The sequence below is a fragment of the Phaethon aethereus genome (genome assembly GCF_964289735.1).
Source record: "Phaethon aethereus genome assembly, chromosome: 16".
Lineage (NCBI taxonomy): Eukaryota > Metazoa > Chordata > Aves > Phaethontiformes > Phaethontidae > Phaethon > Phaethon aethereus.
The window spans coordinates 2,092,631-2,117,145 of record NC_138592.1 but is presented as its reverse complement, the minus strand read 5'-3'; the positions used below and the strand labels follow the sequence as shown (position 1 = coordinate 2,117,145).

Below are 24,515 nucleotides of genomic sequence, written 5' to 3'. Positions count from 1 at the left end.
TTGTCTGTAGCAGTATATTTATATATCTGACAGAGGCTGCTTAAAATAGTATGATGAGATACCAAGGTGGCAGGGATGGAAAGCCCTGCTCTTGCGCATCCAGTGTTTCTGTTGTTGGAAGCTTTAAATCCCACCTCTCTGGTGGGATGAAATAGATGCTACTAATCCAATTTCTAAAATATCAGGCATCAAACTGACACTATTTTAAGACTGAAAAAAAGCCAATATAATCAAACCTCTGCTGTTTTCCCTTTTCTCTGTTCCACAATTTATGACAGAACACAGGAGAAAGACTTTTTGGGGAACAATGCTTTCAAACCTCTAAAAGTAATAAACTGCTCTGCCAGATTCTGGGCTGTTACAGCCCCAGCCCCAAAACGCACTACCCGTGCTCGCTCGAGGAGATGCGGCAGTCATGGTGGGACTCCTACCCAAAGGTACCAACCCGCCGGCAGGTCGCTGCTTCCCAGGAGGCAGATACCGCATTCCCACCTCCCCTATGGCATTAGAAAAAATGCCTCACCTTTCAGATTTCCACCCAAAAAAAGAAAAAAATGAGGCACGCATGGAGTCAAAACCAATCTTCAAACCTCTGCTGAAGTATTCATCATCCTGTGCCATAGATGCCCACTCCAACGCTACCGTACTCCCGTTTGCATGGACCATTACAAAATCAGGTTTCTCCCTTGGTGTTTAGTGAGCCATGGCACACTGATCGTGTATCTGCAAGAGGCAGGAGGCAACTGGAAGCTAGACACAGGGCAGGTATAAAGCAGAACATAAATGATGAGCGGCAAATAATTATTTAATAGCTGGTTTCATTGCTGACAATGAGGAAACACAATGGGGCTCCTGATGCAATAACTAGGCTCTTTGTTGTGTCTCATGTGGATACCAAGGAGGTTGGGAGCAAAACAGCTACTGGTCTGGAAGAGCTGGGATTTGCCACAATAAGTACATGGAATATAAACCAGTTAATTCTAACCAGATGTTAGGTCACAGCTCCCCGACCCGCAAGCAGACTTCCACGCAGCCCAGGGAGGGAAGCCTAGCACCTTCTGGCCGTGATCCACCAATATCCAGGTCGGAGCACTCCTTTCCCTCCCGACTATTTCTAAAGCCCTTTTGCCATATTGATGTTGGGCCACGACAGCAACGACGAGAGCGCGGAGCCACGACAGGCTGGCGCTGGGCAGCTGCCTGCAGTGGCCGGATGCTGCGTGGTCTGGAGCGCTCAGGAAAGCCCGCGGGGAAACATGGGGCCTCATGTGGGGTTGTGCAAAAACTCCTCCCGACCTTTGCAGCTTTTGGGACCGGGATTTGTCTCCGAGATGGTGGAAAGGGTGGGGGTGTAGTGGCCACCCCACCAGATTTTGCAAAGCAGGAACGGCAATGCCGTCGTGCTTGGGTCTGGGTGCACAGCCAGGAGCCCACACTGAGCTTTACCTTCCCAAAGAGGAGCTGTGATCTCAGGGGGGTGGCAAGCATCCCCAAAAACCAGGGGCGAGCACCAGGGAATGTCTGCAAGGAGAGACTGTGGCAATTTCTGACTATTTTTCTTGTTCTCATGCACTCATCCGAATAACAAGCTCACAAAGAAAAGTTTGCTTTGAAACAGGCTTTTCCAAAAGCAGAGCACCAGATTTTGGGGGTTGGGTTGAGGTAGGGACTCCCCTGAGCAGGGAGAGGAGAAAAAAAAAAAAATCAGGGACTTCAGGAGCTGCAGTTCTCGCTCACCAGGACCCAGCATCACTCCACGGCAGCGATGCAGCCGCCACGATTCAGGGCGTTCGGCAGCCAGTCTTTGGGGGTTCACTTTGTCCCCAGAAATGTCCAGCTTCTGCGTGACCACGCGGGGTATCCATATGTGGGAGGTTACTCCGAGAGTTCCCGTGGGACAGACGTCTATTGTTCTCCTGCGAGTAACTTCTACATAGTAAAGTAAACACAAGACTGTTTTAACGGCCCCTGAAATCGGATGTCTGAAGTGAGGTACACGAAATCAGAGGCCAGGTGACTGATCTGTGAATGAGCCTCTGCATTCCTCCCAGGAAGACAAATTGGCATCATTGTTTTGCCAGTGAAACTGCATCAGCTGGGAATCTGGTTTAGAAAACGTGCTTTCTGCTCCTCGCCGAGCCAGAATTCCTACCCATTTCTTGCCCTGTTAGGTAAGGACCATGTGAAGTGAAGTGATAACCTGGGAATATCTTTTTCTATACACAGTACCATCTACGTGCATGACCTACCAACAGGCACGCATGATTAAGGAAAGGAACCCAAACGCATCACTGTACATAAATAAAATCACATTTGTTGAGGGGAAGAAAAAAGTCGTGCAGGCAGACTGGAAACCTCCCACGAAGACTTGATTCTGGGAGAGCCTGAGCTGTTTCGTGGTTCTGGGGCTGAAGGTGCTCGAGACCTTCCATGGATGCTCAGCAGCCAGCAGGACGGTACCCGAATCCCGCTCTGGAAACACCAGCCGCTCAACCAGGAGCAGTGGGAAGGATTTACATTGCATTGGGAGTCATCAGGAGCAGCCCCCAGTCTGGTGAGTGAGGAGCACCGGATCCAGCCCACCCCGCGCCCACCCTTCACCCCCCTGCAGAGCCACCGCAGCCGTTCCTCCCCGAACGCCCTGTATCACTTCATATAGTTCTCCTGACACGTTTATTTTGGAGCAGCTGGTATATACGGCTTTTCATGAGGATCCTGCGGGAATTTTTGCATTTGCAGGCTGTGATACCAACACCCGTCGTCTTGGGGTTTTTTTTGTTGTTGTTGTTTTTGGTTGGGGTTTTGGGGGGTTTGTTTTTTGGTTTTTTTGGTTGTTGTTGGTTTTGGGTTTTTTTTTTTTGGTGTGGGTTTGTTTTGGGGGGTTTTTTGTTTGTTTTAAAGAAATGCCTGGTGACATTTACAATGCCAAACACAAGAAAACGTAAATCAGGCCTGACTTACCAGAAACAACTTTTGAATGGGTTTAGCTGCATCCCCAGGTATAGCCAGGCTCAGGATCACCAATATTTGCAGGTTTTGCTCTACACCGTCAGCCTGCCTGGGCTCCGCGTGCTCGGCGCTGCGCAGAGGGAAAAGACAACAGCCACCACGCCAACCTCCTTTTCAGATGGCAAAACCTGGAAGAAAAATAAGACAATATTAATCATCTCAGAGCAGAGAGGTCAACCTGCTATCTGCCCCTCTGCTTTTACTAATTTTAGACATTGGGAGTCAAACCTGGGTCTAACGCTACCATTTCTCCTTTTGGTTTCTGAAACTATTTGCCACCCCCCGGCTTCGTTTCCCGCTGATCTAACTCACCGCTGTCCATATGGAGCCAGGAGGAAAAGCACCAGCAGGTCTTATATGGACCAAGTTTCCCTTTAGTGGCCACCTCTGTCCCTAGACACTGGTACAAGCGCAACACGACTTGCGCAACACGACTTGATCCTCCTAGATAAAGGTGTGAAGTTAATCGTGATGAATTTGCTCCTTGGACTTTATACCACAAATGTCAGCTCCTGTAATCCCTGTTCTGCACATCTTTAATTAGCGCCTACCTGCAGACAGCTACGGGGGAGAACACACCACCACCCACGACAACGAGAACTAAAATACTTGGCATTGACGGTCCGGGTCATGGCTGGAACCAAGGGGAGATTATTTTAACGCCAAAGAGGGAATTTTTTTAATGCTGAATTCATTCTCCAAGAACAAGCAGCCTAATGAAAGCTTTAGTTCTCATCTGCCACAAACGCATATTGCAGAGGTTTGCTCCTGGATTAGGACCAATGTTCATTAGTTGGATCAGGACTTTAATATTGCTCCTGGTTAAGATGCAGAGATAATATTTCAGAGCAAGATGAGCTCAGCATGGCTTCTGCAACACACCGCGTGAATTTTCAGACCTAGACATTTAGGCCAGGCAAACGGATGCTTTATCACCCCCGTGTAAAGGTAGTTGTTAGTACATCACCAACATGCCACGTGCTTCCCAGAGCCGTCCCTTCCGCCCGGGGAACCGGGGGGTCCGTGGGGACCTTGCGTGGCCGCGACTCCGGCACGAGCCCTGGTGCACGGGCAAAACCCAGCCAGGGGCACCCAAGGGACAAGGTGGGACCTGGCCAAAACGTGCTGCTGCTGGGGTGAGGCTTCCACAAGTAATGCAGCCACCCGGCAGCACGGAGCTGGAGGGGCTGGGGGGTCTCCTGGGGCAAACACCAGTGCTGAACTCTGCTTGAGCTCAGCAGGACTCACACCTCGCAATTTTTTATATGGTTTTACTTACTTTCTAGAAAGCTATTGAAGTAGCCAACAAAAACCTCATTGGAAAATAAGCAAATAATAATTATATTTTGGAGAAACAAAGACATCCATTTAAAAAAAGTTTGAAGTTATCAGCTGACACAATTGTCTTTTCTTGGTTTATGATCCAGAGGACTCTGCCGAGACCCGAGGAACCAGCTGAACTCGACGTGACGTACAATCACAAGCCCCTCATCTTGCAGAGGCAGATTTAACAATCAGCTAGAATTAACATCAGCGCTGGACTATTGATTTACATTGACTTACACTCCAGGGGCACTCGTACCAGAGAGCTTCACGATGGCCCATTGATCCTCCTTCAGGAGCTGGGCTCTGACATGGGTCCCTGCTTGGCAGCGGTGGCTTTCCTTGCTCTGCTGCCAGATCCCCTCCTGCCTGCAAGTCCTGGGGTTCCTCCTGGGCTGCTCCAGACACCACGTGTTTCTCCCAGGAAATATTACTTTAGAGCAGCAGAATAGAAAGCCATTGTCACATGAGGAATTTGCAAACATAGAGAAAGAGACCAAATCCACAACAGTTTTTCCTCATGAATTATTTGCTCAAGCAGAGATGCAGCTCCAAGCTTGGTGCATGAGCCAAAACCCAAGGCAGCACATCCATGGGATGCTGCACCTAAACTCCGATCCATGGCAAGGAGAAGAGTCCAATTACAGCACCCTTCACACCTGAGCTAGCGTCTGAGCAGAGGTTCTCCGCTTGACATACGAGCAGAACTATCTCAGAGCTCCCTAACACAGCAACTTACACCCATCCTAGATCCTGAAGACTTCGAAATAAATTTACATCCTTGAAGCACCCCCTCGGGGAGCAGAGCACGGGGGCAGGAGCACTGCAGTGAATTGCCCTTGATCACTTGTCTCTAGCCATGGCCCTTCTGCTGCAGGAGACAGCCTCATTGCCCAGCACAGCCACCAACAGCTTTTAAAAAATCAGAGTGACTGGGCTGTAATGACAGGTAATTAGCGGGAGCCTGAAGTGCCCCAGTGAGCTCTGGTCACTCTCCAAAATGGTACATCTCAAGGGGTTTGCTATTTGACACCAGCAGAACAAAGAGCTGATTGCAAAATGGTTTTTTTTAAAAAAAAAAAAGCACGAGACAAAATACAGCCATTTAGCAGCTGGAAATTGCCCTGTTCTCCACAGGGAGGAGCGGTGCTTCTGCGGCACAAACACCACTGCCTGCGGGGCACTTCGGCTGCAGCAGCAAGGGGCAATAGCAGGGACCCCCTTGGGCCCACGGTGCAGGGTCCCGGTGTGTTGCCTGCTGCCAGCAGAAGGATGACAGGAATTCACGGCAGGCAATATTTTCACTAAAAAGTTATGCTAAAAACACCAAGTAGCTCTTGATATGCAGAGAGCGAGCCGAACGTGCTCCAGAATAGTTCACAGGATGAGCTGAAAGCAGCCCAGGTATTTTTACCTGTTCAATGTTTAGGTATTTCAGCTGCTTTCCGAAAGGAAAGATGCATTAGAGGCACATGGGCAAGGCCAAGAAGGTGATAAGTCCTACACACACCCGGCTCAGGAGACGCTCCTCCGTGCCGGCAGGATTTCACGCTCATGCCAGGCTGGGAACATCTGCTCACGGTCGCCTTCGGACACAGGGCAGGGACTGAGCGTGCTGTTCATCAGGCTCCAGACACCACCTGCGGTTAACACGTTCGCATCCCGTTGCCATTTACGTAGGAATTTCAGGAGGAGACGGCACGCGGGGGTCATCAATTTGCAGAGAAAAACATTAATTCACTCAGTCTGAATCCCCTCGGCAGTGCAGACCGCAGGAACCCACACCCAGATGCTGCATTTACACTTTTGCCTCTACCTCCTGTTTTTCCCCTCCCTGAAGCCACCGCCAGCTCCCCCCGTCCTCAGGCTCCCAGGATAATTAAAAGCAGCATTAGGAGCGGGGATGGGGGATGCGCATGTCCAAGGCTCGGCAAAGTGTCTCTTCTCAGGACCGATCTTTCCAGGAGATCCTGCCAAGGAGGCAGGATAAGCCTGCAGGAGAGAGGCGTGAAGTCAAAGCAATAATCAAATTTAGGTATAGCGAGAGAAGCTGGAGAGGTTTCCAACATTCAGAACAAGATGAGCAGCTCTAGGCACAGGAGGAAAACCGCATTTCCCCGGCTTCAACGAGGCTGCAGCACAGATCGCCTCTCAAATCCCGCTCCCCGGTTCCGGGGCCCGTCCAAGCTGCCGACTCCATGCTGAATTTTTAAAGCAAAGCGCAGGCTGGTAGGAGAGATGGTTTGCAAATAAAATGGCAGTGGACAGCTTGGAAAGACCAGCTGAAAGAGCAGGAGAACCTGGGCCCTGGGGCACAGCACAGCCATCTGACAGATGCCTGAAACGCCAAGAGATTAAGGACTTTGCCACTCGTTTTCCATCCCACAAGAGATACAGAAGATGCTTTACGGGCTCCCTGCCTCCTTCGGGCTGCATCAGCATGGAGAGCACAAGGATGAAGGGTTAACACCATCTTCTGCTGCTGCTTCTGTGTCCTGCCTCAAATGCCTCCAAAATCTGACACTGAGTCTTTCCAGAGCCCCAGATTTGTTTGGTCCCTGCAGGATTTCGGTGCCGAGGAGCATGAAGGGAGATGGGGGTGCTTGCAGGGACCAGAGATGCGATTGCTGCCTCAAGTGCATTTCACTGCCCTTCAAGTGACTGTCTGTAAAATCGTTAAAATCAACCCCTTTGAGAGCATCAAGCCAACATCAGAATGCCAGAGCCCACAAACGGTTGGAAATGTCATTTGTTAATATTCCTCTCCCAGGCTCCCATTTCATGGTGCCGTTGCAGGGGGTTATCCCGTTATTCAGCAGCCACAGCAGGGCTTGGCAATCTTCTTCTGATGGTTTGGTTGGTTTTTTTTTTTTTTCAATTGAGCAAATATGAGGCAATTTTACTCAGTCCACAACGGAAGGTATTTCAGCTAAAGCAGATAACCTCTTCACTCAGAAGCTGGCCGGGTGGTAACCGCTGCCAGGTCCCCATGCCGAAGCCGCCTGGGCATCAGGCTGCCGTAATTTCATCATGAAGCGGAGCTGATGGTGTCACTTCACAGCCGAGCCAAGGGCCGGCGGCGAAGGCAGCCGTGCCCCAAGGCACAGCTCCCGGAGCAAGGGGGGACGGCAGCAGGAAGACCCCCAGACCTGCCAGCACCCCTCTCCTCCTGCGAACAGGGGCTCAGCAAATTGCAAATCCTTCCTTTTCTCTCTGTAAATGGAACAACTCAATGCTCCGGTTTCCCTCAGATTCAGCCCTGCTCTCCAAGGATGATGGGGACACACAAGGAAAGGCTCATTAATCACAAAAAGTGATTAATAAGCCTGCCAAGTGGGATGGGAACAAGAAGGATCCAGCCGCGCTCACCGCCGGGCGCAGCCAGCAGCAGCCCGTTCACAGCCCAGCAGGAGGACAGATCCCACCAGGGCTTTTAGGCAGGACCCCGGGCAGTCGAGCAGGCGCGATGCCATTTAAACCAGGCAGGGATTGCTTCCCTAATCTTTTTGTCTCCTTCCTCTGCCACCACCAAATTATTTCTTTGCTAGATGACGTTCGTGCGTGGAAAGCTCCCTTCCGGCTAGTCAGACATTTTGCCTGTAGGCAGGTTGGTTTGATCCTCAGGACACGTTGGTATCTCCTTACTCCCTTATCTCACCAACAAATGGAGACAATACAAAGTAGGGGCTTGAAAACTTAAAAAGAAACATCGAAAGAAGTGAAAAGTCATTTACTTAAATTCCATCTACTCCAATCGCTCACACAGTGGCAGAGCCAAGGTGCAGCTGATCTTCCCATAAGTATTACTCACATATGAGAATTCACACTCTTAATATGCCTGCTCCTTCCTCTGCCCTCCATCCATGTCTGTTGGGCTAAAAAAGATAGTTGGAGAAGAGGAAAAAAACCACAGCTCAGCTGTTGGTCCTACGGTATAAGGAACAATAAATTAATTACTTTACATCACACTTTTCTTCCACATCATTGCTGCAGGGTAACCCCTACGTGATAAATTCCCACCCATAAGACAAAAGCATCCATCCATCGCTGAGCTCTGCGGGTCTGTTACCAAGAACAAATTGGAGGGCAAAGGTTTATAGCCTCGGAAGGATGATGGGCAATGCCTCGTCCTCCATCATTTTGTGTCAGGGAGCGATCTGCCAGGCATGGCTCTTGTGTTTAAGTAAATGACAATAAGGCCATGAGGCATGAATGAAAACTTGCCCAGATAAAGCTGGACAACCCCAAACATTGTAAGTTTTAAAACTGACTTCAAAATACTGGAAGGTTAAATTTGTTTCATTATATGTACAAGATTCTTCCATGTGAAAATAATTGGGAGCCTTATAATTGTATTTCCAAGCAGGAAATTCAGACCAGCCACAAAGACCACAAGCACAAGAAGAAGAAACAAGCAGCAGCAGAAGCAAAGACAACACACATTTTTAAGGAGATGGAAATCAAAGGCTGGATTTTCCAGCCATTGTAGAAAGTTCCATATTATCACCTGCCAACGCCTTCCCTTCACCTGTGTGGCCATCACTGAATACACTCACAGATAAAAAGTGCCTGTCCAGCTGAAAACTGGGGCTAGAAGTAGAAAAAGTTGCACATGTCTGAATTAAAGGACAACAAAATTAAATGAGCTGCCTTACGACAGAAAGGTGTGATGGATGGCAGGAACGGCTGAAGCCGATAGACAGATAAGTACATGAACTATTCGTGCTACAAAGACTTCTGACAAAACCCCCAATAACCCAAAGGCAGCATTTTGTCCAGCAGAACTGGCAGCGACCACATGCTGTAATTCAATCACTGACAGCAAATGAAGATCAGCTTGGAGCTCATTTGGTCCACTACATCTTTTTTTCATCCTGAAAACATAATTAGATCACCCTTTGGAAAAAATTACTGCTTTGAGTGGTTCAAGGCAAAGAGTTTCTTCCCATACCCCCTTGTAATCAGTCACCAAGAGAAATATTTTCTCAGAAGATCTCTTCAAAAATTTGGAGTTATTTTTAACATAAATAACTGTTATTTTGTTCCAAACAATATGGGAATTCAATTTGGCTCCATTAGCTTTTAAGAAAGTGTTTCCTCTTGCTCCTTTGGAGAGAGGAGCAAAATGCTTTGTTGCAGAAAAATGAAGGAAGAGGAAGACTCCTCCCCCGAGCTGCACAATATCAAGAGGGAGCAAAAAACATCCAATTTTCAGCTCTCATAGTTTAAGGGAAAAGCTCTGAGGGTCAGAGCTGTGGGAAACACACAGTGGGAGGAGCACAGGTTCTACTGGGTTGAGCTTGGGGGGGTATTTTTTCCCCTCTGAGCGGACTGGAGAAATACCACTGGATTCAAGCAAAACCAGCAAAATCAAGACTCCATCCCTCAGAGCAGACACAAATTGACTTGACCCAAATCCAAGCAAGCCGGGTATTTCTCGAGGTTCTGCTGAGCCAGCAGGTACAAACCAAATCACCCCTGCGGGACCAGACCTGCTGCCAGCTGGGCAGCGGCTCCCCAGCCACGGGGCAGGGATGCTTCCCGGGCAAGCTGCCGGCATCTGCCACAGGACTCGCAAGATCCACTCCGCGGCCCCCCCGCCTCCAAAAAGTTCCACCTTAAATCTTCGCTTTGGGATTTTGCTTCTCCATCTGCCTGTTCTCACTGGGCGGCTGCTCCATATCTGCACCCTTCTCCTCGTTTCCAGCCTAAATGGCGAGCTATTTCCATTCATTCTTCTGCAAATATTGGGAGTTTGTACCCAATTTCCTCTCCTCCCTGGCATGCATTTCTACACATAAGGTGCCAGGGCAAAGAGCATTTCGTTGCTTAAATTACACTATTTCTCCGTATTTTCTTCCCAGATTGTTGCAGGGATTTGATGCTGGGTCAGCACCGAGAGCCTTGACACCACGAAGTCAACAGTTTTCCTGCTCCTCTCCCCAGGCTTTGGATCGAGCCCCTGAAGAAGAAAATACAGCAAAAAAAATTCCAAACAGAGGCCCTGAAAAGGTAATAAAATGCCACATGCCCGTGCTTGCTGCGGGGAAGGATCAGCTTCCCTGTTTATTAAGTCATTACAAACAATTAAAGCAGCAGAGGGGAGGAAGACGGAGCTATCATTTCCAGCTCCCCAGCCTGTCTCTCTGCCCCCCAGCATGAATTTCACAAGGCACAAATCTCCCAGCGGGAATCCCTCAGCAATTGATTTCCTACTCGTGAAATACAGCAGACAGATATCCTGGCTTTCCGGGAGAGAAAGGGAGATGAAAGGGAAAATTTGCCTCGATGTTTCCCCCCACCACCTCCAAGCTGCACGGCTGCGATGTCAACCCCCCCCCAGGAGGTTCCTGCAGGAACATGTTTCCGTGGGGTGACAACCCACGGTAGGTGCACGGAACGCGTTGTGTGAGCGTAAGTGACCCCCCCACGAGCGCAGGTCCCCATCCGGGCTCCATCTCTGCTCGCAAGCGGATCCCAGAAGAAAATTCCCAGTGAGTGCGTTTCCCCAGAACTGGTCATTCCAGCCTGTTTTCCTCTTTATTATTCTCTTCTCTAATATCCCGCCTCCCACAACAGCAGCGTGCCTGGGACTGCTTTGGAGCGGAGCAAATAGCTCCGTCAGGTAGGAGCTCCGGGAGACAGCGAAACACTTAACAGCCAAGACAACACAAACCCACTTATCAGCCCATCCCCACATCTCCTGGGCTCGCTTGAATGCTCAGGAGGGTTAAAAAAGCCAACCTGGTTCCTAAGAACCGGCTGCGCAATCGAAACGTAAGCGACAGGCGCGATCAGCCGCAACACAAGTGCCTCTCGGCAGGCGCAGGAGCGGTGGCAGAGGTGGGAGATGCTCCATTACTGACGACGATGCCAGCTCAATTGATGCTCGCTTGCTGTTTGGGTCGTTTTTGTCGCTTTTACGTCAATGATGCATCTCGCACGCCGTAATTATGTTTTCCCTCCCTGCAGCCACATGAGAAAGATCTGCTGATCGCCCATCTTGTTTCCCACCGCTTTCTGCCCGATATAATTTTTCCCTTATATAATGGGCAAAATCGAGCTTGTTTTCACTCTGGAAAGCTGCCCATAAACTCTTCTACCGATTTCAATACAGTCAAGGAAACGACAAAATCTCCATTATTCAGGTGCCCCAGGGGCAGCGAGAAAGGGAAAAACTAAGAGGAGAGATGGGAACACCAGCCACAGGTAACAGCATCACGTTCTGCCTCTCTCATGGGTGTTTTTCTTTCCAACCCAGAAAATCCCCTGTCCCTCGTAGGGCCATAGAAGGATCTTGGCTGCTCCACAAAATACAGACAAGCCAAGGAGAAGCGCTGCAGCAGGAAAACAGGGGAGATGCTACTACAGCCCCAAAGCTCTTCTCACCTTAAATCCTGGTCAGATGACAGGGAGATTCAAAGTCTCAAAAATAAAAAGCACCTCTATTCCTGCACAGCCCAGCTGCTGAGCATGGTGTTATTCAGCTGAGCCCATAAACCCACAAGAGAACAGGCACTGCCAGCGCCCGATTGCAGAGTAAGGAGTTCATCACACCCTCTCTGCAAATTAGGATGTATTGGAGGACAGATGCGTAATTGATTGCCGGGTAACCTGCAGAGGCACGCAGCTGCTCCGCGGTTATCTAGGACTCGCTAAGCCACACAAAAAGGTTATTGATGCAGTTGGGGAGTATTTCTGTACAGCATGTGCTCCCGTACCTCCTGACATCCGACGTGGAGAAATGCATCTCTTAGCATTTACAAGAAGAAAGCAATTCTTATTGCAAAAAAAAAAAAATCAACTTCCCAGCAAGGAGCCTCAGTGAGAGTTCGCAGAAGCCGGTGGAAACGGGCCATTTACAAGGAAATCATTTTCCTCCGCCTTCAAGTGGAATTGAGAAGCAGGTGGAGATGGAGAGATCTCACAGAGCCCGAGTGTGCAGCTTATTGATAAAATGACACCAATATTACCAAGGATCACGGGTATTAGAAGTGGAAAGACTTACTTGGTCATAATTCAGCCCCTCCAACACGAAACACCTTCTGCTGCTCAGTCAGCTCTTGTCTGAAATCACTCACCTGGCAGGAGGCCCAGGGAGCTTTGTGCTTCAGAAATTATTCCCAGGGGAACATGCAGAGGTGTATTTTCATTTCTTTTCCTGCTTCTCCTCCACAAGCATCTGAAACATCTTCTCTATGGCATAGTTGTCTAATTAAGTTTGCATCAGTAGGATTTCTGAGGGGGACCTCATTTTCCCCGGCACACCGCGGAAAGCCCAGTCAGCTCCCTGGGGGAGTCAGTCTGGGGGGGTTTCTCTGGGGCTCCCTGGGATTTGGGGTCCAAATTAGATTTTGAAGGGAGAAGAACCAGATCCTACTGACTCTTACTGCTCTTTCGGTTATTTCTGGTGCACATCCTGAATCCACTCCCGCACTTGCTCAGAGCCAAACGTCCCCACCGTCTCAGTGCCCGCAGGGTGCGGATGAGCAGACAGCACCAGCCAGAAACCTTGTTTTGCAGCAATTCCTTCCCTTCCATTTAATTTTTCGCTTGGCCCTTCACAGCACACCATTCCCTTCTGAAGTCCGCCTCCATTATCCTGCTTTCATTTGCTCCATCACACAGACACATCCAACAAGGATCGTGCTCTTAAAACTGAATTTTCATTAGCAGGTATTTGGCCACACAAATTACAATGAGCTATTTAAATTTAATGCCTGGCTGGCATTAATTGCAAAAGTGAGCTGTAATAAATGATTCTAGTCCAAAGCCATAGAGTCAAGTTTCGCTAAGCTCAAGTCAGGCCTCCTGTTTTCCCTTTTTTTCCTTAGAGTAATCGACAGTATCATAAACCTTGTACTCCACTATTTGTTGGCCTGAAGAGCGTATGGAGAAAGGTGCTGGCTCTGTATAATTGCCCCAGAATGTGTTATGCCAGAAGACAGATTTCAGGTGGTGTCTTTTTTAAACAATGAACATCGTACAAAATATTAAAACATTTTTCTAAAACATGATATTAAGGTGAAGCTGAGTCATTTCACTGTCATAACACGGGAGGGAGGGGAAACTGGAGCGAACAAAGCAGCAAATTCATTCAGCATCAATTTGCACTCCATAACCCTCCAATGATTAGGCTTTTAGGCCAGACAAGCTCTGCTACTTAAGCAGATGAGGTGACACATTTGGCTGTTGCTTAGAGATATTGGAATATATCACACAGAATCTGCTCGCTGGCAAGCAGCCTTGAAGGGCTCCGTGCTGGTTTTCCGAGGACGCGTTATAACCCTGTTGTAACACCGCTGTTTGCAAAGACCCGAAGTGGCTCTCAAAGTGGGTCAAGCAATGCCAGAAAAGGTGACTTTTCAGAAGTGACAATTCAGAAGTCACTGAAAAACAGCCAAGGCGACAACTTGTATCTGGAAGTGGCACCAATACCAAGGACTCTTAGCAGCTGTTTAATAACCAGCTTTATAGCTACTAAATAATGTATAGCCCCTGCATGGCATGTCGATGTGTTGCAGCACTGGACGGCACATGTCCGACAACCCTCACCCGCCAGCAGCATGGCACTAGAAAGCACAGTGTGGCTGGGGACCCAGAAGAACAGATCTCTACCTGCCGACTCACACCCGTTTCTTTTTGGCCCATTTCGGGCAACTAAGACCCTTTTATTTCTAGTTTAAAAGGATCAGAGTAAGAGAGGATTCCTCCTTATGTCTTGCTTGTTACCTCTGCAATCTACCAACTGTGCTGGAGAACCCCCTTGTAGACATGCCACACACATCTGCTAAAGGCAACCAGCAGGAAAACAGAAGCCTGTTAACATTTCAACAGTCATTGATAGTTTCAAGAGTTAACATTCTAAGATGCTGCAAAAGTCAGCAATTAACCATACCCTAGAGTACTGCAGCATAAGGTACAGCCACACACGATGGTTTTCCTTACAGGCACAGGTCCCACAGTCAGATTACACAAAAGCTGTGACTCGCATGGGCTGACAGAAGAAACCCAAGATAGGGAGCAGCAAAAAAAGTCAAAGCCCAGAAGACAAATTTTTCCACTGACTGATCCAGCAGATTTATTTCCCCCGATTCCAGACACAGTTGGGGATGAGGCAGCAGCATCCCCGCAGCAGTCGGAGCCATCGCAGGATGCGCTGCAGGACAGCCTTCACGCACTGCTCACGGCAGCACCGACGCAAGGGGAGCTCCAGGCTGCTGCCCCGCACCTCCAGCATCTGCCCTGAGCCCCCCCAGCACTGAAAAGGGTGACAGTCCCCTCCCAGAAACCTTCCTCTCCCAAAGGGCTCTGGTCTGGACAGACTCAACTGGCTCAGGGCAGAAAACACAAACCCAAGTACAGACACTTCCAGCCCTGGGGAAAAACAGGAAAAAATACTGGAGAATAAAAGCACACTGGAACGGAAGCCTATTTTAATTTCTCTCTGAAACAAGGCTGTCTGAAGCCAGACCAAAGGGAGGAAAAAAATATGAAGGTGTTTAAAGCAGCTGCATAGTGTTCTGCCTGCATTCTTTAAATCCTCACAGATACATATAAATTGCAGCAAGACCAGCACCGTGTCCTTGCTTGCAAGGCCACGGGTTTGTTGCCAGAGCTCTATTAATTAGCACAGGCACCTTGCTGGGGGCCAGGCAGCCTCTTGCAATGGCACTGGCCCTCCACCGCTGGTTCCCACCTCTGGGAACATGCCCAGACCAGGGCTGTGCCAGCAGCACATGGCTGGGGATGTCCTGCAGAAAGGTCAGGGTCCCCAAAAGCTGCTGGGAACAAGTGCTGACCCATTGCAGGAGCTTCACAGCCTCCTTTTTGGCTTGCAGGAAAGGAGCAAACAGCCCCAGCCAGCCGCCCACCACCTCCCAGTGCTACAGCCTTTACTCCCCATCACCTCTGGTCTGAGGAAATTACTCACATGGCATTTGTCTTCATTGCCCCCCTGCAGAGGCGGCGGTGGGGCCATTACTGATACATCCCTTGCCTGACAAAAACAGGCCATTTTTAAGTAAGACTCATTACTCTGATTTTCTGTAAAGCACCTCCAGTACCACTGGCGGGTTGGATGTGTCACTGGCTGCAGGATCCGTTGCAATTGTTATTACCATTCAAAGACATTTTCTTCACCCACTAATCACCAATTCATTGATGGAGACATCTACTCCATCCTCATCCCCCAGAAAAATTGGCATCTACGCCCCTCGCCTGGTTCCCAGAGGTGTCCCACAAGGTAAGAACCATCATCAGCCTAAGCCAACTGGGCTCACATTGGCAGGGAAGGGTTAGGAAGCAGAAGGAGATGCCCCAGCTTGTGGCAAAGTGGGAAGCACCCAGCACAAGGGCGATGAATCAGCTCAGGTTCCTCCTTTCCAGCTCACCCCAACACCCTGCTGAGCCAGCAAAGCACTGAGGAGGAGCAGGTGGTTCCTGGGGGATGCGGTGGCCAACATCTACTCATCCTTGGGCTGGGGCCAGAGCAGCTCAGGGGAGACTCAGCCCCAAGGCAGAGCTTACGGCATAGCAAGTGTTCTCCTGCAGTAAGTAACCTGGCCAGGCACACTGGCTTTACTCACCAAAAGCCACCACTTACAGACTGTTCAACATCGTCAGTTCTGGGTGTTAACCTGCAGTGCCGTACCAGCTTTTGAAAAGCCTGGACACCTCATACAAATAAATCACCCTAATAACCAGCAACTGCAAGAGTCAGCCAAGAACATTTTGTTTTGGTGAGCAAGGAGTATTGACTGTGTACCCGTGTCTGTGAGATGGACTTGGCCAACAACAGCAGGAGTCCAACAAAGCAGAATCATCTCCCCTGCTAATCCCCCGGGGGGGCGGGCATGTGAAGCAAGGCAGCCTTATCAAACTGGACCCAGTCACAGGACTTCTCTGGTGGCTGCAGGAGCTCCATGGTCATGCCCAAGGCCTGTGAAGCAAAGGGCTGCTGCTCCCTGGCGTAGCTGCTGGGAGGGATGCCGAGCCCAGCGCTGCACAGCTCTTTCCTCCAACGCTGGGGAGTGAAATGGAAAACAATCCCTTTAGGCATCCGGAAAGCTGGAGTCCTAGAGCAGCAATGCCCATCCAGACCCGACCCGTTCGTGTGGCTAAACCCTCCTCGGAGCCCCAGCTTTTCGAGCCTCCGCTGTCTCTGCAGATAGTCTATGGATCCTCCCAGGATGATGGTCACGGGCGAGGTGGTGAGGCTCAGAGCCCACCTCAGGAAAGAAGGACTACCAGCACTGTGGCCATGGGGACCTGATCATACCTCATCTCCAAAGCAAGATGCCAAAAGCAAAATGCATCCTAAGGGGTATTCTGGGTGACTAGGAAGCAATCTTCATTTTGATTTAGAGGCTATCCTTGGACTCTGCTCAAAAGACAAGAATATACTTTTCAAAGGGGGTAAAAAAGCCCTGGAAAGGTACTGCCTGATCAGCAGGTGATCTGTGACTTTAGGCAGCAGCAACACAGGTGCATTAGAAGTTTCCAACATACCATCCCCTGACAGAGCAGAGCATAATCAGTTCTCAGTTCTCTTTCCCACAGTCAATTCATTTCATTTTAAATGGCTGAGCATGTCTCCTGTGGCTGCAAGCCCCAATTCCCCTCCCCAGTGAGGTGACCCCTCCAGCAAACCTGGCTCCATCTCCCCTGGTGCTCTTGCATGGAATAAAGAGCAGCCTTAGTTCAACAAAGCTTCAGAATTAAATCCAGCTGAGATTCCTGTGACTTCGAAAAAGGAAAAGGGTTCCATCTCAGGGGCTGATCCAGAGTAACTCATCCTCTTCCATTGCCCCTGTGGATTAACAAGGGAGGCGAGATAGCCTTCACTCCTAGTGACCTGGAGAGGTCACCATCAAAAAGGACTGAAACCTGGTTAGAAGAGGCAGCTTTCTGCCTTAGATGACAACCCTCATTGGACAATGTGCCCTTGTTGGAGGGCTGAAGCATCACAGAGGTCTTGGATGGCATCACTCACACAGTTGATGGGGAAATAAGCCCATCATTTGAGCAGGTATTTTGCAGTTCTCTCCAAAAGCAACCCAGGCAAAGAAAGCTTCTGCCCTGCCTGTCCCCTGCCGGTGCTGGGCACTCCTCATCCCCCGGCACTGCCAGCACCACAGTTCTCCAACACCAAAATGATGGACAACCTTTGTCTGGAGTCAGCAGCACTTTACGAAGGCAGTAAAGCACCATTGCAAGGGATCTCCCCCTCCCTAATATACTGCCTTTCCTTTCTGTTTGCACAGCCGAGTCAAGCTGCATAGTGTGAACGTGGGTTTCAAGCGGCAAAGTCCGTCTCCATGGATTTGCCAGGGATAGAAACTTTGTCCATCTTGCACTGTGCTGGCGAGGGAGCTGCCCACGCAAGAATAGGTCCAAGCGGCTCAGAGGGAAAATACGCCTCGTGTCCTTCGTAACAGCAACTTCGAACTAGCACGTGATTGCCAGGGCTTCGTGCCACCGTAACATTCATAATCGAGTGGAAGGGACACCCAGCCAGAGAAAACAAGATGAATAAACATTCTCTCAGCCTTCCCTCCAGACACTGCCCGTCTCACAGCATGCCAACACACACAACGTGCCTCCTCTGTGCTCAGCCGCCGGCTCTGGTCAGCTCCAGAGCTGGCACGAGGGGAAGATTTTCTTTGTTGACGGAGGTGCTCCTGCTTGCAGTGCAATTTCGTGCATGAATTTAGAGCCGTTCGCAATTGCTCTACCCAAAGCAGGTGAGTTTTATTGCAAATCTGCTGGAGACACCAGGCAAGGAGCACAGCTCAGAAAGAAGGCGCCGTGCATTTGTCTTGGGGGTATAAAAGAAACAAGAGCCCCTCTACTCACGCCAGCCAACGAGATTAAATTCTTAGTCTCCATCTCGTCTCCGACAACGTTTTAGTCAAAGCCATCCCAACCGAGGCACGCAGCAGACCGTGCTCGCTATGGGTAACGAGAGGTAAGGTGCACAGGCAGCCGGGGGACCACGCACAGTCGCAGGAGCACAGCCACCCCCACAGCCCTCCCCAGCCCCCAGACTCGCCTCCCCTCCCAGGTATGTCCCAAAACACGCAGCACCTGGGCACGCAGCCACCGGCCAAGGCAGCACGACAGCCAAATCCAAGAGAACATAGTTTGGCAAGTGACGGGACAGATTAAGCTCTCTGAGACCCCAGGGATGTGCTTTATACTGAAAACAAAGCCACAACAGAAGCATTTCCAATGCAAAAATACTTTCACACCCTGTTGCCCTAGGGAATAGTCACAGATCAGTAAATTTAACATCACGTTCTCCTGAAATTCTCCATCTTCCAGTATCATCTTCTCTTTGACAAAGACAACCGCAGTTCCTGGAAAACTGCCTTCCCCCTGCAGACCTATCAAAATCTTGTTTCCCCTACAACTACTTACAAACTGTGCCAGCTTTCCCAAAACAGGCAAGAGGGTGGCTCTGGGGGGGATCTTTCATCTGAAAAAAATATTATCCATATCATTCCTATGGATCTTCTTGATCAATCTTTAATTTCTGTTTAATTTTGCTTAGTCCTAACAGCTGGTCAGATTTTGGCTGAGATACAGAAAATATCTGTAAGAGCTGTACACTGGGCATAAAAAAAAATATCATTTGCTGAAAAGCCAGTTATACCCGTGGCCTTAAGGAGTCAGCTCCTGGAGTGCAATGCCGTGATTTGTTACCAGCGCACTGCTAGACGCCTGCGTTTTCTCTCACCCGGTACTGAAACAAAGGTCAGGCACCCTGTAGGTGGGCGATACATTTAAAAGACCAAAGGAAAATCAAAAGACCCTCGATTTCCCTTTTCCTCTTTTTATAGGGACGTGAAGGTGAAGTGATCTTACATTGTTACTGGTTTTGCTATGTAACCTGGGGTGCATTTCTGTCAAGCTTCACAGGACTCCTGCATCTTGTGATGCACATCTGAAGGATCTTGCTGCATTTCCAAAGCTGGACCAGAGACCCAGCTGGGGAAAACCAGCTGAGCTCCCCCAGAGCAGCTGAAACCCACTCAGAGCTGGCAAAGTACGTCTATTTATTTGTTCATTTTGAGCACTGTAACGTCGTTTACCCTCCTCCCAGTGCCTCCCCGCCCCACGCACATTTGTGCATCTTCCTTTGTTAAAACCAGCCGGTGTTCCCTACCGAAGCAGTTTAACCCCAGTGCTTCCCACGGGTTCACGCATCCCTCATCCAGCCAGCTGCAGCTTGCCAGCCCTGGGTGCTGCCTGCACCCCTCAGCATCCGCCTCGCTCCTCAGGGGAGCGGCCGCGGAGCATCAGCTGCTCCCCAGCTTCTGCCTTATTTACTATTTAAACAGCCCTGCAGAGAGAAAACTTTTCCCCCTTGCTCAGGCAGGCACCTGAGCCACCCTGCCGCTATGATTGCGAGGCTGGGTAACGTCAGCATCCCAGAGACCCTCCTCCAACTCGGGTGAGAGAAGAGGCTCAACAGTGCAGAGCCGCAGGTGCCGGAGGCAGCCGGAGCCGCTCACCGGGTAAGGAGCAATTCAACCCTCCCTTCCCAATCCCAGCTTCCCTGCTCCCTTCCCTTGCATGTTGTTGTCACACCGCGGTAAAGCGAGGCACTTCTCTCCGTGGAGCCTGGGGACCAGCTGCCAGACCTTTGATCTTCATGGGGGGGTCGGTGGTTTGTTCGCTTCCCTGCGGAGGAATTCTTGGATGTATGGGTCAGGCGATCGAAGAATGTGGCAATTCTTGCTTTGACTCTAAAGTGGATTTGCTTTGAGGGTACATCTCTCCTCACCCCTACCCCCCTCCCTGAATAATACTGAACTTCTGAGATTTACAGGTTTGTCTGTCCATCTGTGCCAAGTTCTGTGTGTGCCACAGTTGTTTGCAATGTCTTCATATCGAATAAGATCGTAACCTGCCCTTGATTAAACAGTTACTTTAATTGTCAGTTAACCCTTAGTTTTTTTAAATACTCCTTGAACTCTGTTTTTCCCCCCCTCCCTTCTTTTGCTAGGGCACCCTGGGAGCGGGGAGTAGCAGTGTCGGAAACTTCTTCATTGCTTGTGAAATCTCAGTCAATGAAGAGAGTCTGCACTCCGACACAAAGGCAGGCAGTAGTTAATACTGCAATGCTGCTGCTCCAGCGTGGAAAAGCAAGTGCTGTGCAAGTGAAGCAGCAGCCATCCCTCAAGTCCTCCGAGAGCTGTGAATAGCCGACCAGGCACAAAGCTTCCTCTCTGCCCTCCTTGTTCCTGCCAGCCCTAAGAAGGGGTCTTGCTGCCGACAGCTGAACTGGAGCCAATTGGCTTCGCCAGCAGAGAAAAGCCAAAGCTCACCAGGATGCTCTCAGAGAGAAGAGTTCCTTGACTTACCTAGGGAGTTATAATTCTCCTGTTTGTTTTGTTCATGGAGCCTTACATGTCTTTCAATCCTTCCCCCCCAATTACTTCAAAATCTAATTTCTCCGATGGTGGGAGACAGGAGAGCTAAGTTAGATGGTCCATGCTGCCTCATGGACCACTCTTTGCAAATAGCCCACTTCTAAATGAGATAGCAGCTACTTCTCACAGAAAAAAAGGCTCTGCTTTCTGGGCTAGCAAGGCTTTCAATGACATCTGAGGGTAGTCTGTGACCAGCAGGCATGGGAAACAGCTCTCTTTGGGATAATCTGAACAGCACCTGCAGCAATGCAGGCAACAGCTGCTACCTGGACAACAGCATGCAGTTCAATTTAACCTTCCAAGAGCAGGCAGCGGATTTCTACGTTGTCCTCCCTGTGATTTACTCTGTGATCTGTGCTGTTGGGCTCACAGGCAACACTGCTGTCATCTACGTGATCCTCAAGGCCCCCAAGATGAAGACTGTGACAAACATGTTCATCCTGAACCTTGCTATAGCTGATGACTTGTTCACGCTTGTCTTGCCCATTAATATTGCTGAACACCTCCTCCACTACTGGCCCTTTGGAGAAGTCCTCTGCAAGGTCATCTTGTCCATAGACCACTACAATATCTTCTCCAGCATTTATTTCCTAACAGTGATGAGCATAGACAGGTATCTGGTAGTACTGGCTACAGTCAGGTCCAAGAGGATGCCACATCGCACATACCGAGCGGCCAGGATTGTCAGTCTGTGCATCTGGATCCTGGTCACCATCATAGTTCTCCCCTTCATCATCTTTGCCAATGTCTACATAGATGACCTGGAGATCAAGAGTTGTGGTCTCAATTTCCCCAAGCCTGAAAGATTTTGGTTCAAAGCCAGCAGGATCTATACCCTCATCCTTGGCTTTGCCATTCCAGTATCCACCATCTGCATCCTTTACACCATGATGCTCTACAAGCTACGGAACATGCACTTGAACTCTAATGCTAAAGCCCTGGACAAAGCCAAGAAGAAAGTCACTATTATGGTCTTCATAGTCCTGGCTGTGTGTCTCTTCTGTTGGACCCCCTTCCACTTGGCCACCATTGTGGCTTTGACCACTGACTTGCCCCAGACCTCCATGGTCATTGGTATATCCTACTTCATCACCAGCCTAAGCTATGCCAATTCATGCTTGAATCCTTTCTTGTATGCTTTCCTGGATGACAGTTTTCGGAAAAGTTTCCGGAAGATGCTGGAATGCAGAACTTCTTGAACAGTGGGTCTCAGATCCCTTCCCTCCCATGGCTTTGCAGGGGCAACTCTGCAGACTGAAAGGGTGGCTACCGAATGCACAATGTTCTTTTTCGTTTACATGTAAAGTAAATGTCTGTGTGTCATTATCATTCATGTGCTTTGTCTTGCTTCCTTGCAACTCTTGTATTTTCCCTCTCTGCACCTCCCAACTTCTCAACATTGCATTTCTATATTCTTATTTTTAATTACACTTTCCGAAGCATTAAGGACAGAAAACTTCCTTTTCAGAGGTGTAATTCTACTACATAGTGGTCCTTTATTGCCATCTACTGTACAGCACAGACAAGCTGGAGACCAGCTTTCAATTTAATGCAATGCTCGGTTCCCAATAGCTATGTTATTTGGAGGGTTGTTTCATGGAGCAGAGCTAACGAGCACTTTCAGTGAAATATCGATAAAATAGAGAATGCAAGATGACTATGTGGAAAAGAAAAACAAACCATTTTCATGTCCATGTATGTGTATGTGTGTATTGTGGCTTTGTTTCTTATTTTGAGGGATGTTTATTTTACAACCCCACTGCAAATTCCCACTTTCCTGAACTGTTAACACAAGTTAAATTTAAACCAAAAGCAAGATTTGGGTCTCAAAAATTGCATTAAGCAACACACCGTACAAATACTATGGCAACTGTGGGAATTTGTATTAGAAATTATGTTTAACTAATTGTTCCTGTTAAGTGTCAAATATATATTTATTTAAGAATGATTAATAAATACATCTCATAAAAAAAAAAAGACTGGTCCTTCTTTCACCAGAGAAAACTTATGTTCCTTGTCCCATGCATTTGCTATATAACTTGCATTTTACCTACTGTAAAATAAAATACTGTAAGTTTGTAACAAAATTAAGGCATTTTGCAAGCCACAAGAAAAACTCTAGCAAGCACTGCAGATAAAGTTCCTTCTTTAACGGGTAAATAGCTGAAGTACGCCAACAGAACCAGGACACGAGAGGAAGAACCTGGAGATCAGAAACACCATACTGAAAGCTTCAAGAACTACCAAAAGCATGTTGAAGCCCTATTCTCCTCCCAGCATGGGAACTTCTCCAGCACTGATGGGCAGCGGGATGAGTGCACCACATCTTCCAGCTTCCACGGGCATGAGAGGTCCAGGCCCACCACCCACCTGTGGAGGTGGGCCAGTCTCAGTGCCACATTTAGCCCTTAGTGGTTGACCCACCACAGCCAGGATAGCACACCTGCCACAGCTCCCTTATTTTGGCTCTATAAAAGCCACCAAAGCACCTTGTTAAATGTGAGTGAACTTTTCTTGGCCAAAGCAATGCCAGAGACCAACTCCCCTGATGACCTCTACAAAAACCAAGCTGCTCCCAGCCCTTGCTCCAAGGCTGATGCCCAGCTGAGCACAGCAGTAAGCTGTCTTGCAGGGCTGTGGTAAATCTGTGTAAAAGCAAACTTATCCTCCCACCCTTTAACTGCTGTAGGGTGTATCTTTATCAGTGGTTTAAGGAAGGCTGTCCCAGATAAATTTTTTCTCTCCAGCCTTCCCCAGATCCACGGGCACCAAGCCAAGTTGTTACCTCTCCAGACTTCACCAGGAGAGTACAGGACAGGGAAAAACCAAAGAAGATGGGGTCAATGACAAGACTAGAGACCAGCTATAGTGTACATACCAGAGCCCATCCAGGAGACAAGCTACCTACAGCGGTCATCCAAGGTCTATCCAGAAAACAGGGCTGGAGACAAGGCTGCAACATGAGCCCAGGGTCCATCCAGGAGACAGGGCTGGAAACAAGTATTCCTCCAACAAATCAGGGATAGAAGCTGCAGGGCTCAGCTTAAATAGGCTCCTGGAGCAATGGGTGAGGGTGTGGGTGGAGACCCCAGGTGAGGCCACTCAGAGCAATTCAGTTCTATCAGTGCTCTCAGAGCCGCAGCACCAGAATTAACAACATTCAATACATTGTGACGGCAATTTGATTTTTCCCTTCTAGAAAACCGAAAGAAATTTGTGAATTCAAGATCACTTGTGTTGCCTTCTCCACATTAAAAGTGTTAACTTTGGAAGAACAATGAGGGGGAACACATTCTTCCAGGTGAAACTTCTCCAGGGATTTTATTTTTTATACCAACCGTAACATTAACTTGCTGTAAAGGTCAAGAGCTAAATCATCAGTCTCAGCCAGCCTCATGAGAAACAGAGATGACAGTAGTGGGTCCTTAATCCCACAGTCTTAAACCCCCAGACTTAGTGCTCATGAGGTTCCCAGAGCCAAGTTTGATGGGTCATCCCTATTTCTCATTAGCTGCACCTTGCAACTATCAGAAAACACAAGGATGTTTCAAAACCTGGTCCTGATAGTGCATGTGTGTGTGTGTTGGCATTTGCAGGTGTGTGGGGTGACGCTTAGCAAGCCGCAGTAAGAGGAGGAACAGGGAGGCATCTGGAGAAGAGATCATCTCCACTTAGAAGGTGCTTGATGGCTCTCAAGAGGTATCAGATGACTCAAAGAGTTTGGAGAAGAGAGGGAAGACCTGG

The 24,515-nt window shown here is 49.0% G+C and overlaps 1 protein-coding gene across 1 annotated transcript; it reads left to right on the top strand.

Annotated features, from left to right (window-relative positions):
* Nucleotides 1-20,971: 20,971 nt before the first annotated feature.
* Nucleotides 20,972-21,970, top strand: NPBWR2 (neuropeptides B and W receptor 2; the record flags this gene model as incomplete). The annotated part of the gene is made up of 1 exon (XM_082007110.1): nucleotides 20,972-21,970. One exon carries the CDS (start codon nucleotides 20,972-20,974, stop codon nucleotides 21,968-21,970), a length of 999 nt encoding a protein of 332 aa, XP_081863236.1.
* Between the last annotated feature and the right edge of the window lie 2,545 nt (nucleotides 21,971-24,515).